This window comes from Harpia harpyja, chromosome 1 (assembly GCF_026419915.1).
Source record: "Harpia harpyja isolate bHarHar1 chromosome 1, bHarHar1 primary haplotype, whole genome shotgun sequence".
Lineage (NCBI taxonomy): Eukaryota > Metazoa > Chordata > Aves > Accipitriformes > Accipitridae > Harpia > Harpia harpyja.
Window position 1 is genome coordinate 30,016,319 of NC_068940.1, and position 13,740 is coordinate 30,030,058.

Here is a 13,740-nt window from a genome sequence, read left to right on the forward strand (position 1 = left end):
GGCCCCCGCCGCGGCCTCTCGCTGCTCCCCGGCTGAGGGCTCCGGCTGTTCGCGTTTCACGACCCGGATTATGCTCTGAGGCAGCTTCTCCCCCACGGAGCCGAACCGCCACGGGCAGAAGCCGCTGGTGTTGGACTCATTTCAATCGACACCGCTTGCGGGTGTGGGCTCCTTTTGCCCGCCCGTTACCGCCGCCGCCCTCGTTGCTTCCCTCTAGCGAGGAGCACCGGGGCCTGCCGGCTCGTCTGGCTTAGCCCGCCATCAGGCAGGGACCCCGGCCGGGGCTCTGCAGCGCTCGTGGTTCCTGAGGTGCCGGACACTGCCACGACGTCAGGCAGTTCTACTCTTGCTTACGTTCTACTGCTTAGGAGTTTGCCCAGAGATGCTTTTTTTTTCCTTGGAAGAAAAATAACGTAAGGCCTTGTAAAACGTAAAGTCGCCAAACCCTGCCATTGCTTACAAATTAAGAATGAAAAATGGGCACGTTTTGATAGATGCAATAAATCTTATTGACTTTTATTACACGTTGTATTTTAGGATCACTTTACATTCCTAGACAAAAGAGATGATACAAATAAATACAAGCTGTAAAACTATGGACAGAACTATTGACAGGTTCTTTGTCTACAGATCACCTAAGAGAAGGCGGAGATCGGTGTATCTCCGAGGAGCTGTGAGTTCTCATATGGACAGCTGTGCCCGCGGGGAGAGCCTTGGGCACTCCGTTTCAGAAAGAAAGAGGGGACCGAAGAAGGTAGTAAGCGCCTGGACCACAGAGAGTTAAACCTCCCACTGCAGGGTGCAGCGCAGACAGGACCGGTGTTCTCATTTCAGTTCCCTCTCTGCATCTAATTATGGCTTTTGCAGGTTATCTTTTCCAATTTGTGTTTTAACGCAGCAGAAAGACCCACAGGAGTCGCACTGAACCGTTTAAAGCCTGGTGCACATTAACCGTCACAGACAGAACAGAGGACAGACAGATCCAGGTTTACAGGTGTCTCACTGAAACTCGGCAAGCGCTCTATATTTGGTGAAGGCAGACTTACTACACCTAAAAAAAAAATACTGAACACAAGTCTGATCTGATCTGTATAATGCATCAGCGTAGCCCGAGATGCCATGACAGAGGTATGTGTTTTAGAAGATTCAAGCAGCATGCAAACATTTTAAAAAAGGTGCTGGACCTACGTTAAGGATTTTAAGAAAGTGCTTTAAGTCCTATGCTTCAGTGTCACCCGGCGCTTGCTCCCAGAGCCAAGGGCCGACGTCTGCTCCATGTCACTATTTAAAAAAAGATCCCATTATACAGATCAGAGCAAAGACGAGAAGGATGTTAAACATTCCTATGAAGAAACTATGACGGCGCGCGCTGTCCGAGGGCCTCTTCCAGGAGTCGGCTGGATTTCCTGTCTTTGGCCGTTAACCTGCAGGAAGCCCAGATGGTTCAGATAACACGCAGAGAGCGGCAAACTCGGCAGGAATGTTTCTTAAAAACTTCAACCCGGAGCTCAGTATGTCTTGTACAGCTTAAGACAATGTATTTTATCTTGCTATCGGTGCCACTGAGTATCTGGTCGAGGGTAAGTCCATTGGAACGAGACTCTAAAAGCTTCTGTAACAATCTGAGATTGCCTGTGAATACGCTAACCAAATCTCCAACCACAGCTCCAGTTTAAATACAATGACTAAATATGCAGTTTTATTCTTTTTCCACCCTATTGAACTTCTTTAACCTTGCTAGTGAATTTCTACAGAATTAAAAGCAGAGCCTTTCTGACATATTAACCAGCTAGCTTATCAACACTAAAAAGAGAACAGTTTGGGTTTGCACAGCAATTTCCACTGTACCAGTCCTGCCACAAGGGGAGTTTCCAGCATATGAGTTTAATATAGAATTCCCTGTGGAACAGTAGCGACTGAAGAAGAGTGTGCGCATGTGCAGACACAGATGTGTCTGTGTATGTATTATTCACATAAAACATACGTGTACATAGGTATGTACATATACGTGGTTATATATTTTGTTGCTATTTCAGGTTTTAGACCCCCCCTTGTTTCATTTCAATTCTCTGAGCATTTACACCATACAATCATCTTTTAAAATGTCCAAGTACAGAAGATAATGTGCTAGAGAGAAAGAGGGAGGAGAGGGAAGAGAAGGTGACATTATATTATGCAACAAGAGCCAGTTAAAAGGCTCTCTGTACATAAACAGTGCTTTATAAAAAGGAAGATTATGCCAGGTTTCCATGTTCAGGTTGAAAGAAATTTGTCAGATGCTTGCTGCCTCAGTTATAAGTAAACTCCTCTTTCCTCCACCAAAACTAATATATATATACATATATGCATATATACGTGTGTATATATATATATATATATATATTAATCCTGTGGTCCAGAAGAGCACTCCATGAATCAAAGCAGCTGAGTTAGCGTTTAACCGGGCCCACCTGGGCAGCTGGCTCACCGAGGCACCATGCCCGCAAGATGCAGAGGTGAGCTGTGCTGAGCGTTCGGTTCCTTCTGCTCATGGGGGTCAGACAGAATGGAGTTCTCCAGCCTCGGTGAAGTCACTCAGCGGATACTTAACGAGCACACAAGGCAGAGTCCACACATCAGAGCATTTCTAAAACCAGGCAAGTCCTCATACACTCACACATGTCAGTCTGGAGGAAGTCATCAGTGGGGGAGAGGAAATAGGTAAAAACGTTCATAGGATGACAGCCAACAGCAACCAGAAAAAGTAACATCCCAAGTCTCAATATACAGTGAACTAAAACTTACGAATGAGCTGTGAGACACTAGACAGGGACACCTTACTCTGTCCTCAGTGTGGCAGTTCCACGTCCCTCTACCCTGCCACACAAGCCTGCTGCATTACAGGAGCCTGCTTTAGTCATAGGGCAGCTTTGCAAAGAGACCGTCAAAAGCAGGAGGTCTTCCTCCCTTGTTTTCAAAGTAAAACCCCTGGAATTAATACCAGATTCCATTACCCAGACTCGGTTATATGTGCTTTCACTCCCAGTGGGCTCTGCACGGGCTGGGACGTGCAAAGGGAAAGCTTCTAATGTGGAACAGATGAGGCACAAAAGGTACCGAATGCTGAACCTCCTTAGACACCAAGGGAAGGGACCATACTTACAAGAACAGTGCTCTCAAAGGCAGCTCCACATTACAGTGCTCTACTCTCTGCCCAGCTTACAGGGGAGAGCAGAGGCAGCCCCATGAGCCTGCCAGGAAGATAGCTCTGAGCCAATGCTACATTTCCTGTGAATGGTGGGAGACAGGAGAAAATGGCCATACGCCACCCCACGGTTTAAAGACTTCATATGGACACTGGTTTCAAATGCCAGGGGTAAAGATGGAGGCAAGAGAGAGGAAGAAAGCTGTGGAGCTGGCACTGGTATGCAGATGTATTCTTTGACAAGGTGGTTTCTGTTGGTAGGGGTGAGGTCTGTAGGAGGTCAGTTTAGAGGAGCTCTTACTTATGCCTGTAAACAAGGAAAGGACTTCAGTTTCTACTGCTTCCTTTCTAGAGAGGGCAAAGTTGCTCTCAAGACCCCTTTTTTGTCCTACAGCTCTAAAGTGAGGCACAGCTATTGGGTGGTGAGTACATGCTGACTGCTGCCATCCTGCCTGTTCAGACCAACTTCTTAACCCCCAATGACGATGCCAGTCTTTCAAGCAGGAAGAAGAAAAACTATGCACCTAGTCAAGTTTGAACAGATCCTCTGCTTGTTAGCCTCATTTGGTTCTCACTATAGAGCTCTGGAGCGGTGGTTCTGTTGAGATGACTTTCAACTCTGTCTTCTTATTGCCCAACAGCAAAAAAGCCCAGTGCAGCAAAAGGGCTAGTGCAGAAGGAGAGACGGTGATGCTGTGAGGTGATCCCCATGCTTCCCATTGCTTCTAAAACACTTTAATGTACCTCATGCATTTCTGATTTCCTAACTAAAATCTGTTTCCCACAGAGGCCAAATGCAGATTTGCAAGCACGTATCTTCCTGTGGCTCAGTGCACCTGGACTGGCACAAGTCAGTTAAACAGCAAAGAGGCCATCTCCAGGGGAAAGGGGCTGGAGTCTGGCTGGGAGTTCTCTCTGCAGGTTTTTACTTGTCTCTGCTCTCAGAAGGCAAAGGCTGTTCGTGCCCTGGAGAGGAATTGCTGGTTTTACTTTGGAACCAGCCCTCGGGACTGAGGGTAGAGCTGAGAACTATGGGTGCCTGCTGAAGAGGATCCCCCTGATTTCCTTCCAGTTTTAGGCCTGAAGAAGTAAAAATGAAAAAATAAACAAAAAGCCCCAACAATGTCACCTGTTACTTGTCAAAATTAATCTTCCAAAAGCTGATTGTTTTTACTAGATTTATTTTCTCATCAGTCTCAGCTTTCTCTTCTGTCCTATGTTCCTTTTTCTCTGCTTTACAGCCAAGCTCACCTTAACTTCACTGACAAGAAGTGCTGACAGATAGCAATTGTACTTGTACCTCTACTGTTGGCTAGTCTGCTTACTAAAAGTCTAACTCACCTGGGTTTTGATTTTTTATTTGAAGAGCTCTCAAAGGTTGAAGCGTCCACCTGTATCTCATCTTCATCCTGCAAGGCTGCTTCTAGAGCCGCCTGAACTTTGGGAGCAATGGCTGGACCTTCATAGTCTCTCGTTGTTCGGCTGGGCATGTCAAGTTCCAGTAATACGATGTTCTCTGCCTGAGACAGTAAAACCAGAATCAACACCTGCATGTTTTCATACAAATTGTTTCTCTTCCCTCCACAAGCTTATTCTGAAGTAATTTATAAATGTATGCAGGACATTAAAAATTTACATCCCATAGAAGAACTAACAATCAATCCTCTGAAATTCACATTCCCCTGATCCGGAGGGTGAACACAGGAAGGCTTATCCACATCTGGGCTTACCCTGTACCGAGCCTCCGGACGAATCATCATGGACGTCCTGGCGTGTTGACTCAGTGGCCTTTTGTATCCTACAGCAGATACCGGTCTTTTCATCATCTGCTGGTTACTAGAGAAAAATGGATGCTCAGTCTGATACACCAAAAATAAAGACTCCTCTTGGAGTTTATGAGTTAAACATCTGCAAATTCCACAAAGAAATATGTTTCAAGAGAGCAGAAACTACCTAGGCTGCATTTGCAGGAATAGCTCTCTACAGTCAGAGACAAGAAGACACAGTTATCCTGTGTCATCTGTTCCCTGCACAAAGGGGAGGATTTCTACATATTTTTACTATACAGACCGCAGATGCACTCAGCTGCACCCAACTGTCTAAATTTGCTGTAGAGAACTTTCTCTGTAGAGAGGCAGGATCTAGCCACAGCTATCATAATAATAATTATTTTTGAGAGCTTTCCTGTCTAAAACAGGGAAGAAATATGCTAGGAATTTACTGCTATTTTAATGGTGAATGCACTATTACATATATTTTACATATAATTATTGGTCTCATCTGGAAGAAAAATCCTAATCTTCCAAGAATTCTCCTAATTGTACATTCCTATTTTATGCAACCTACTAAGACGAATAAAATTTTTTATTTTATTGTGCAGCAAGAAGCTACGAACTCTAGAGGGCCAGTTTAAATCCCCAGTTTAATCCCTCTTTTAGGGTGCCTTGCAGCTAGAAGGTTTTCTGTGACCTACAATTCCATCCCAAGACAAGATTAGAAGTACACTCACTCCAGACGGGTTATGGGATGCAGTTTCCACTGGTCTTCCTCTTCATCAAAGAATGATCTGTTCATGATCTTATTCTTTTCTTCCAAGGGAATAAAATTTTCAATAATCAGGTGCCTACATGCAACACGAAAATCACAAATACACAAGAAACATAATTAGCAGGTGATGTTCTCCACTGCTCTGCTCCCACTGACTTAATACAGCCCTGGAAAAGGAGGAATGTTTTAGTTTTCTCATGTTTAAATCTTGTTCCACAAGCACGTGCAATGCAGTGCCTCCACTCCCCAACCAAAGAAACCATCTCTGTTACAATCAATAGCAGGCAATGAAGTGATGGGACCTACTTTAGCTTTAGTTCCCTAGTAAGTTCATTCTGGGTCTGTTCCAGTTCCTGGCGCTCCTTGATGTGCTCTTCTTGGAGATCATGGATCTCTGCCTTCACAGCTTGCAGCTTGGAAAATAACTGGAACAGACAACAAGAGCCAAAGTCATAACTTGCCAATGTTCCTTTCACTTTCACACACAAGTTGATTTTATTCCTAACCCTAGGAATTCCACTAAACGTGGAATCATTTTCTTTTTACCTTTTTGAGTTTTTTGGTCTTTATGTCCACCTCTTGCTGAAGAGAACTATAGGTCTCCTTCAGCTCTAGTGTTTCCTCGTCCCGACTTTCCATCTGTTGCTGGATCTCTCGCTCCCGACGTTTCTGAAGAAGGTGACATACAATATTAAAGACCACAATTACATTGCCACCTCCCGGCTGACATACATGAAACCAACACTCAGGATGTTTTTACTTCCCTGGGTTCCAGGGCTTTTGCTTTAGCTTCTAGTTCTTCCTATCTCTTGCCTTAGACATACCAGAAGCATTAACACTTCTTTGTCCTTATTTTGCTACTAAAATCAGATAGTGTGAATAACTGCTCAAGCTTCAATTAAAGGAATCAAATGTCATGTTTAGATTCTTTTTTTTTTCTTTTTATCAATTTGCACTAGTCACTGCACTTAGAGAATCACCAACAAAAAATGCATAACAGAAAATAAACTTTTAGCACATAGTAAACATCCCTCCCTTGAGCTAATGGCTGAACTGTCACTCTCTGAGGTCTTCCAATTATTTCTTCACTTATAGACAGCTCCCATCAAGACAGGACATAAATGTTTAATGTGAAAAGCTGGAAGAAAACTATTATAAACCTTCTTTACATATTTCATACAATGACAAATAGGACACAAGCCCTTCCCCCTTCTTTTGAAATTAGTGATTGCCATTAAACCAATTTTAGGGTTAACCCTGGGTAAATTTTCTTATAGTTTCTCCTGATACAACATTTTATAAAAGTTCTGCAGCTAGGCCTTTTATACAAAATAACAAATATTCTTCCCTATACCTGTTCTGCAATTTCCTGTCGTTTCTGTTCCAGGATTTTCTGCTGTTCATTTGTGTGATCCACAATATTTTTCCCTCCCACCAGAAGCTTGCTTTCCATTGCCTGAAAGGAAAAAACAGGGTCAGAAGTTTCTCTCAGTGACCAAAGAATGTAACTTTCTCTCATATAAATACAAATTCTTCAGGGCAGCTCCATTATTTAAGGTTCTCTTTCAAGTCAGCTGCTACAAGAATTACTATTTCTTAAATTTCCTATAAAACTGTGGGATTAATGAAACAGTAACTTGCTTAGAACTACCCACTGCTGCAATGTGTGGCAAAGCTGAAGAACCAAGATGCGTGCTCTCCTGTAAAAAACTTGTTAATGATCTGTAACGGAATGAAGCATCTTTGCTGCTACAGCTTGTGAAAAGATGTATCATCACATTTTATTGTGCTGATTGCTTAAGATGCTACAAGATCGGTACATAAGAACAATGCAACAACTCATGAATATTGAAATATGTAATCAATGGTGGAAAGTTCAACTTCTGTCTACAAATAGTTTATTTTAAAATCTTCCAATCTAAACGCGAATCACTATCCTGGAAACCTCTTGTGAAATATCTTTCTGAATTGGGAAACCCTCTATTTTCCCCACAGCCTAAATAAATTGCTTTCAAAAAGCATGACCAGGAAGAATTCTACCTTGATTTTAGCACTCAACATTTCTGTTGCTTCCTTCTCTCGCCTCAGGTCCTCCATTTTCTTCTCCTTCTCTTTCAGCAGTCTCATCTTTTCTTCTGCTACCAAGCTGTGATCCTCAACTATAGCTTTCTTCTCAATCTCCAGCTTTTCTTGTTGCTCCCTCCAATAGTCATCTTTGTCATCTCCTTCATCCTCACCCTCTTCAGTGTCCTCCTCCTCTTCCCCACCATCTCTCCTCCTTTCCCTCCTCTTTCTTTTGCCAATAGACCGTTTTTCCAACTGTGCCTTGAGTCGAGCAATCTCTTCCTGGAATTCTCGTAGCAGAGCATCCTTAGGATCCTCATTCACTCGCGGCTTGTTCTTGATGTTTTTGGCACGATTGGCATATCTCAGTGTTGTCAGAGTCTCCTCTACGTTGTAAGAGGCAGGGCCTATATTGGCCACCATCACAGTTTTGGCATTGCCACCTAATGAGTCTTGAAGTAACCTAGTCAGCTTTGAGTCCCGGTATGGAATGTGTGTGCTTTTGCCATCTACTAGGGCAGAGATAACGTTGCCCAAAGCTGAGAGAGAGAGATTGATTTTAGTAGCTTCCTTTAACCTTTCCCCCTGTGCTCCAGTCTTAGCTTGCCGCTCGCTGCCTGCAAGGTCTACCAGGTTGAGTTTCCCAACACGGATGTGATTCTCCCCATCAAGTCCTAACTCGCTGCATTCAATAGTGATCACAAAAATGGCATGGGATCGAGAGCTGTGTTCGTTCATGTTGGTGGCACCAACAGACCGATTTTGGTTTCCCACATTCATGACGTGCTCTATCTCTTTGACGCTTTTTGTAACAAAGGAGGACAAATCCTTAACGTACACTCCTGTGTCTGGTCTCTCCTTTAACTCCAGCCGCTTGGACTGATCCTTTGATAACAAGTCTCTGATTTCTTCTTGGTATATTTCCAAGTAAGATGCTCTAACTAGGTATTGCTGATTTTGAGATCTAGAGATGTGGGTGAAGATGTGATCAAATGAATTGGGAATGACCCCTCTTTTTTCAGGATCACCACGCACCCCTTCCATCGTATATGTTTTCCCTGTCCCAGTCTGCCCATACGCAAAGATTGTCCCATTAAACCCTTGCAGAACAGAGTCCACGAGAGGTCTGAAGGTCTCATCATAGAGTTCAACCTGTTTGGAATTCCAGTCATACACAGCATCAAAGGTGAAAGTTTTAGGCAGTTCATGAGATGTTCCCCGTGGATTCTTCACTGAGACCTGCCCTAACTTGACATCCACATTAACAACTTTTTCATAGGAAGCTGTCTTCTCTTTGCTATTCATTGGCCGGCATCGTACCACCACCCTAACAGACTCAGAGCTCTTTAACTTAGACATGACAGCAGGACTGTGGCTGGCGTGATCTGATTGAGGATGATCCCGTGCTAGAAACCTAAAACAGAAACAAAGGAGGAATATGTGAAGGCAGTTTTCTGCAGGTGACAATTTTTCACAAAGCCAAAGATTTGAGTCATCTATTTGAGCACCATTTTGCATTCATTAAGTTGCAAGGGATTTTGAAGAATAAAAATAATGTACAACATGAAAACATTAAAAAGGCCTGAACTGAGACAGTGTGATTTTACCAAAGCCTGTCCATCAAACGGTATCATTTCTACAAACTCTGCTGCAAAAAAAAAATCTTCATCAAATCACATCTTTACAGTTGGTAGAGATCCTTTTCTTGACCCTTAAAAATAATCATATGCTTTTTAAACTATTTATAAAAATAATATAACACTTTGCCATTGATTCCCTTTGCAGTCAGGCTTTCTGTTTTAAACCTCATACTTTGAAAACCCAGTACAGGCTTGCTCTCTCCATATTGCTCAGGCTCTTGAAAGGGAATCAGTCAGGTGCTTTGATTAAGTGCTTCACCTACCTACCACAATTCAAGACAGACTGTAAATTATAAATACAGTATCTTCAGAGTTGCCTCTTCTTATACCTCCTAAGTATTGATAAAAACTGCTCATATGTTTGAGACATTTATATTACAATCCCCTTACATGTGATGTGATGTTGTCGTGGTTTAACCCCAGCCAGCAACTAAGCCCCACGCAGCCGCTCGCTCACTCCCCCACACCCAGTGGTGTGGAGAAGGAATTGGAAAAAAGTAAACCTTGTGGGTTGAGATAAAGACAGTTTAATAGGACAGAAAGTAAGAAAGTAATAATAATGATGATGATGATAAAATGACAATAATAATAAAAGAATTGGAATATACAAAACAAGTGATGCACAATGCAATTGCTCACCACTCACCAACCGATGCCCAGTTAGTTCCTGAGCAGCAATCTGCGCCCCTGCTGGCCAACTCCCCCCAGTTTATATACTGGGCATAACGTCACATGGTATGGAATACCCCTTTGGCCAGTTTGGGTCAGCTGTCCTGGCTGTGTCCCCTCCCAAGCACATGAACCTACTGAAATACACTCCATGCTCCTGCTCTGATGTTCCAACTGAATCAGGTTTACAAGATTCAGCATCAATCTAAACTCACGTTGCAGAAACCCAGTTCACAGATCTGAGTCCTTCATGACTCTGGGTAGAGAGGAAGAAACGTGCTGTTGCATCCCCCAGTCACTAGCACAATGAGCTGCCATTTAAACAGAACAAAAAGATTGTGTTACTGCTAAAGCAACAGCCTTACACAGAAGATCTAAACGGCACAGCTTGTGGAATGCTGTGTGATTTCTAATCAGGTTTGCTTTTTGTTTGGTTTGGGTTTTTTTGTTTGTTTGTTTTTTCAAAAATATCTTTCAGGAAGAGCTCTGAGATACTTCTGCCAACTGGAACTAAATGTAAAACTAATACACACTGGAAACCCCAGGTAGCTCTAGCATGCGTTCAGTCTGCCCTCCTCAGGACCTTCTCGCTGTTCCACTACCAGCTGGATCTACAGCAACCCATGGATTTTGCCCAACTGCTTTTTACTCGATAATTGCATCAGGAGAGCTTCTCAAACACAGTGACAGAGAACTTCAGGAGCAGAGCCAGAGGACTGAGAAAGGAAGCAGAACACTTCTAGCCCAAAATTCAGACTGTCAGTCTGCACTACAAAGAATAACACAAGAGTAACAAATACACATGTTTAAGAATTGTACAGAAACCTCAATATGGCCTTCGGAACTTCCTTAGTTTTGTGAGGGGGAACTCCTTGCTCCTCGCTATTCCCATGAAAGTGCATGGTAGCTACCAGGAGGAAGATGAGAAACGTCCATTGAATTGACCAAACTGGACAATCATCCAGAAGAAGCACTTTACAACCTGCACAGCGAATTCAAACTACTACAGGAATTTTGGATTGCTACTGAATAAAAACATTTCCCTCTTAACTGACAACTCCAAATAAAGATGACCCTACTGTCTGACCCACAAGGAACATGTATTCTAGAACACCAGCAGAGAAAGAATATGTGAAATGGGGACAAGTCTTGCAGAATCACAACAAGCAACTCTCCCTCTACTCATTGTGAATAGTTGTACATACAAATAGACTCTTCTCCTTCCATATCTACCAGAGATACTCCTATAGTTCAAGTTCACAAGAAACAATTATTTTGGACAGGCTCACATAACAACTGCTGCTTCATTTATCTGCATTATTATGGTGAATGTTCACATTGGCAAATTCTCAAATTAGGCACGAATTCTGAAAAGCAGAGCCTTGATTTATTTTATATAATTAATATCCAAAATACTAGTTTGATGAGAAGTGCTGCTTTTGTAAGCAACTGTGACTAACATTAAATGATCAGAATTAAGTTAATCTTCACATAGACTGTTTTTTTCACAAGAGCATACATCGCTGTCCATAGCTCACCCAGAAGTTAGAAGTGAAATATCCAGCGTGTCCCCTCTGCGACAGCTTTGGCAGAGGTGTACATTGAACAAAAATTATGTTGCATATTTGCCATTTCTCTGGGTATAACTCATCAATGTGATCTTGATAATCTTTTGACACCTTTCCCCATTTCACTTGCAAGTCTCTTTTTATAGTCACAAATAACTTATTTTACCCCTGATTTGGGCTATTTTCATAACAATCTATTACAAATTATCTCCAGTTATTTTAGCTACTGCTGTGAAGCTTACTGGAAGCATAACAAATGATGTTTCTTCTCAGACTTAGCCAAGTGTGTAACTGAAAAATAAAACCAATTAGTTGGCAGTGTTTGTATTCCCCAGAAACTCCATGGCAACGTTTGAACTGCCCAGAGCAGGAAGGCCACCGTGCCACCCGCTCTTCTGCTACGGGGAGAGGGCTTTGTCCATGAAATTAGTTCAGCCTTAAGCAACCTGGGCCAGGTCCCTAAGAGTCAAGGTCAAGATGAATGCCTTTGAAGACGTGCTCCAGGTGAACCAAGAGGGGAGGGTGGGCAGAAACCCAAGCATTTTTGTTTATTTCAGTCAACACAAGGTTGTACCTGAAAAAACAAGCAACGCCACAACCTGAACGTAAGCTAAGGTAACCCCTTCTCCTCAGAAACTTTCAGGAGTCAGGACCTGCGCGCTCAGCCAGCCGTGTCCAAGGAACGCTATGCTCTCACGGGCCACCTGTCACGTATCCCGCCTGCCCCTGGCAGGCTGAAGTCCTGAGACCTCTCTGCTTCCTAGCTTAAGTTTAAAGATCTCAGGATGATTTTCTCAGTATGCTGCCTAAACCCTTCCCTTGCGTCTCTCTGCAGGTACCACTTAAAAAATTCCACCGCTTTCTTGCAGTTTAAATCTTTCAAATATTTGTGGGTTCACCACGTCTTGGCTTAACTGCTTGTGTCTTTTACTCCTTCATGAGCCAACCTTCTCTTTCGTTCCCTGCCAACTGTGCCGCGGCCCAAACAGGACATCCCCGGTGTCACCTCTGCTGCTGTGCACCCCGATTTCACTTCGTGCCTGTGGTCACCTCCGTCTGTTTCAGCACGGCATCCCACGGCTGTCCCCGGGGGAAGACGGCAGGTACGGGACCCCCACTCCAGCCGGGACCCCAAGTTCGTTTCTGGTTACGGGTTCAGCCAAGCGTCACCCGCCGCCCTCGCCGCTGCGACACCGGGCACAGCAGGGAAGGGCTCCCGGGGACAGCCTGGACCCCCAGCCCGAGGGACGGGGACAGCGGGCCGTGCCCGAGGCGGGGGCGGCGACGGGGGGGGAAGACACCGGCCCAAACGGGGACACCCACCCGCGGCTTCGCCACGGGCAGGGCCTGCCGCCTCCCTCTCTCGCTGCCCCGGCCGACATCCCCGCAGCCGAGGCCGTGCCCAGTCGTGCAAATGGAGGCCACCACAGGGGCAGCGGGTACCCCGGGCTGTCACACCCGCGCGGCACCGGGGGAAGCGGCGGGTACCGGCGGACCGACGCTGGGGTGAGAGCCCCCGGGCCGCGGCGGCTCCTCGGGGAGGGTCCCCGCCGTACACGGGTGGGGGTGACGGGGCCGCGGCGGGGCCCACGTACAGCCGAGCCGAGCCGGGCCGGGCCGGACTCACCTGCGCCGTCACCATGGAGCCGCACGGCCGCCTCCTCCCGCGGCACCGGAAGCGACGCGGAGGCCCTGCCCACCCTCCGACGCACTTCCTTAGCAACGCGCGCGCGCCCGCCCCCACGCCGCCATTTCCGTAGCAACCGGCCCCGGATGGAGCCGGGACAAAGGGGCCGCCCGCTCCCCCCCCCCCGCCCCGGGATGAACCTCTCGCTCCCCAAACCCCCCAAATCCCGGGGGTTTTTGCCCCAACCGGAGCCTGGGAAACGGGCAGGGAAGCGGTGTGCGGCTGCCGGGCACCCCGCGAGGGAGGAAGGAATGTCGGTGCAGTATGAGCGAATACAAAATCAGGTCTTTATTATTACAAAAAATACCTTTTTAAAAAAAAAACATTTAATACATCGTCTTCCCAAGACGATGCAGAAAGGCTGCCCCTGCTCCGTAATGA

General features: G+C 45.2%; 1 protein-coding gene across 1 annotated transcript; it reads right to left on the reverse strand.

Annotated features, from left to right (window-relative positions):
• Window positions 1-485: 485 nt before the first annotated feature.
• KIF3B (kinesin family member 3B) lies at window positions 486-13,369 on the reverse strand. The gene is made up of 9 exons (XM_052783443.1): window positions 13,300-13,369; window positions 7,772-9,209; window positions 7,086-7,187; window positions 6,278-6,400; window positions 6,038-6,156; window positions 5,694-5,807; window positions 4,915-5,020; window positions 4,526-4,704; window positions 486-4,264 (listed from the first exon to the last, which is right to left on the reverse strand). Exons 2-9 carry the CDS (start codon window positions 9,152-9,154, stop codon window positions 4,171-4,173), a joined length of 2,220 nt encoding a protein of 739 aa, XP_052639403.1. The 5' UTR covers window positions 9,155-9,209; window positions 13,300-13,369; the 3' UTR covers window positions 486-4,170.
• Between the last annotated feature and the right edge of the window lie 371 nt (window positions 13,370-13,740).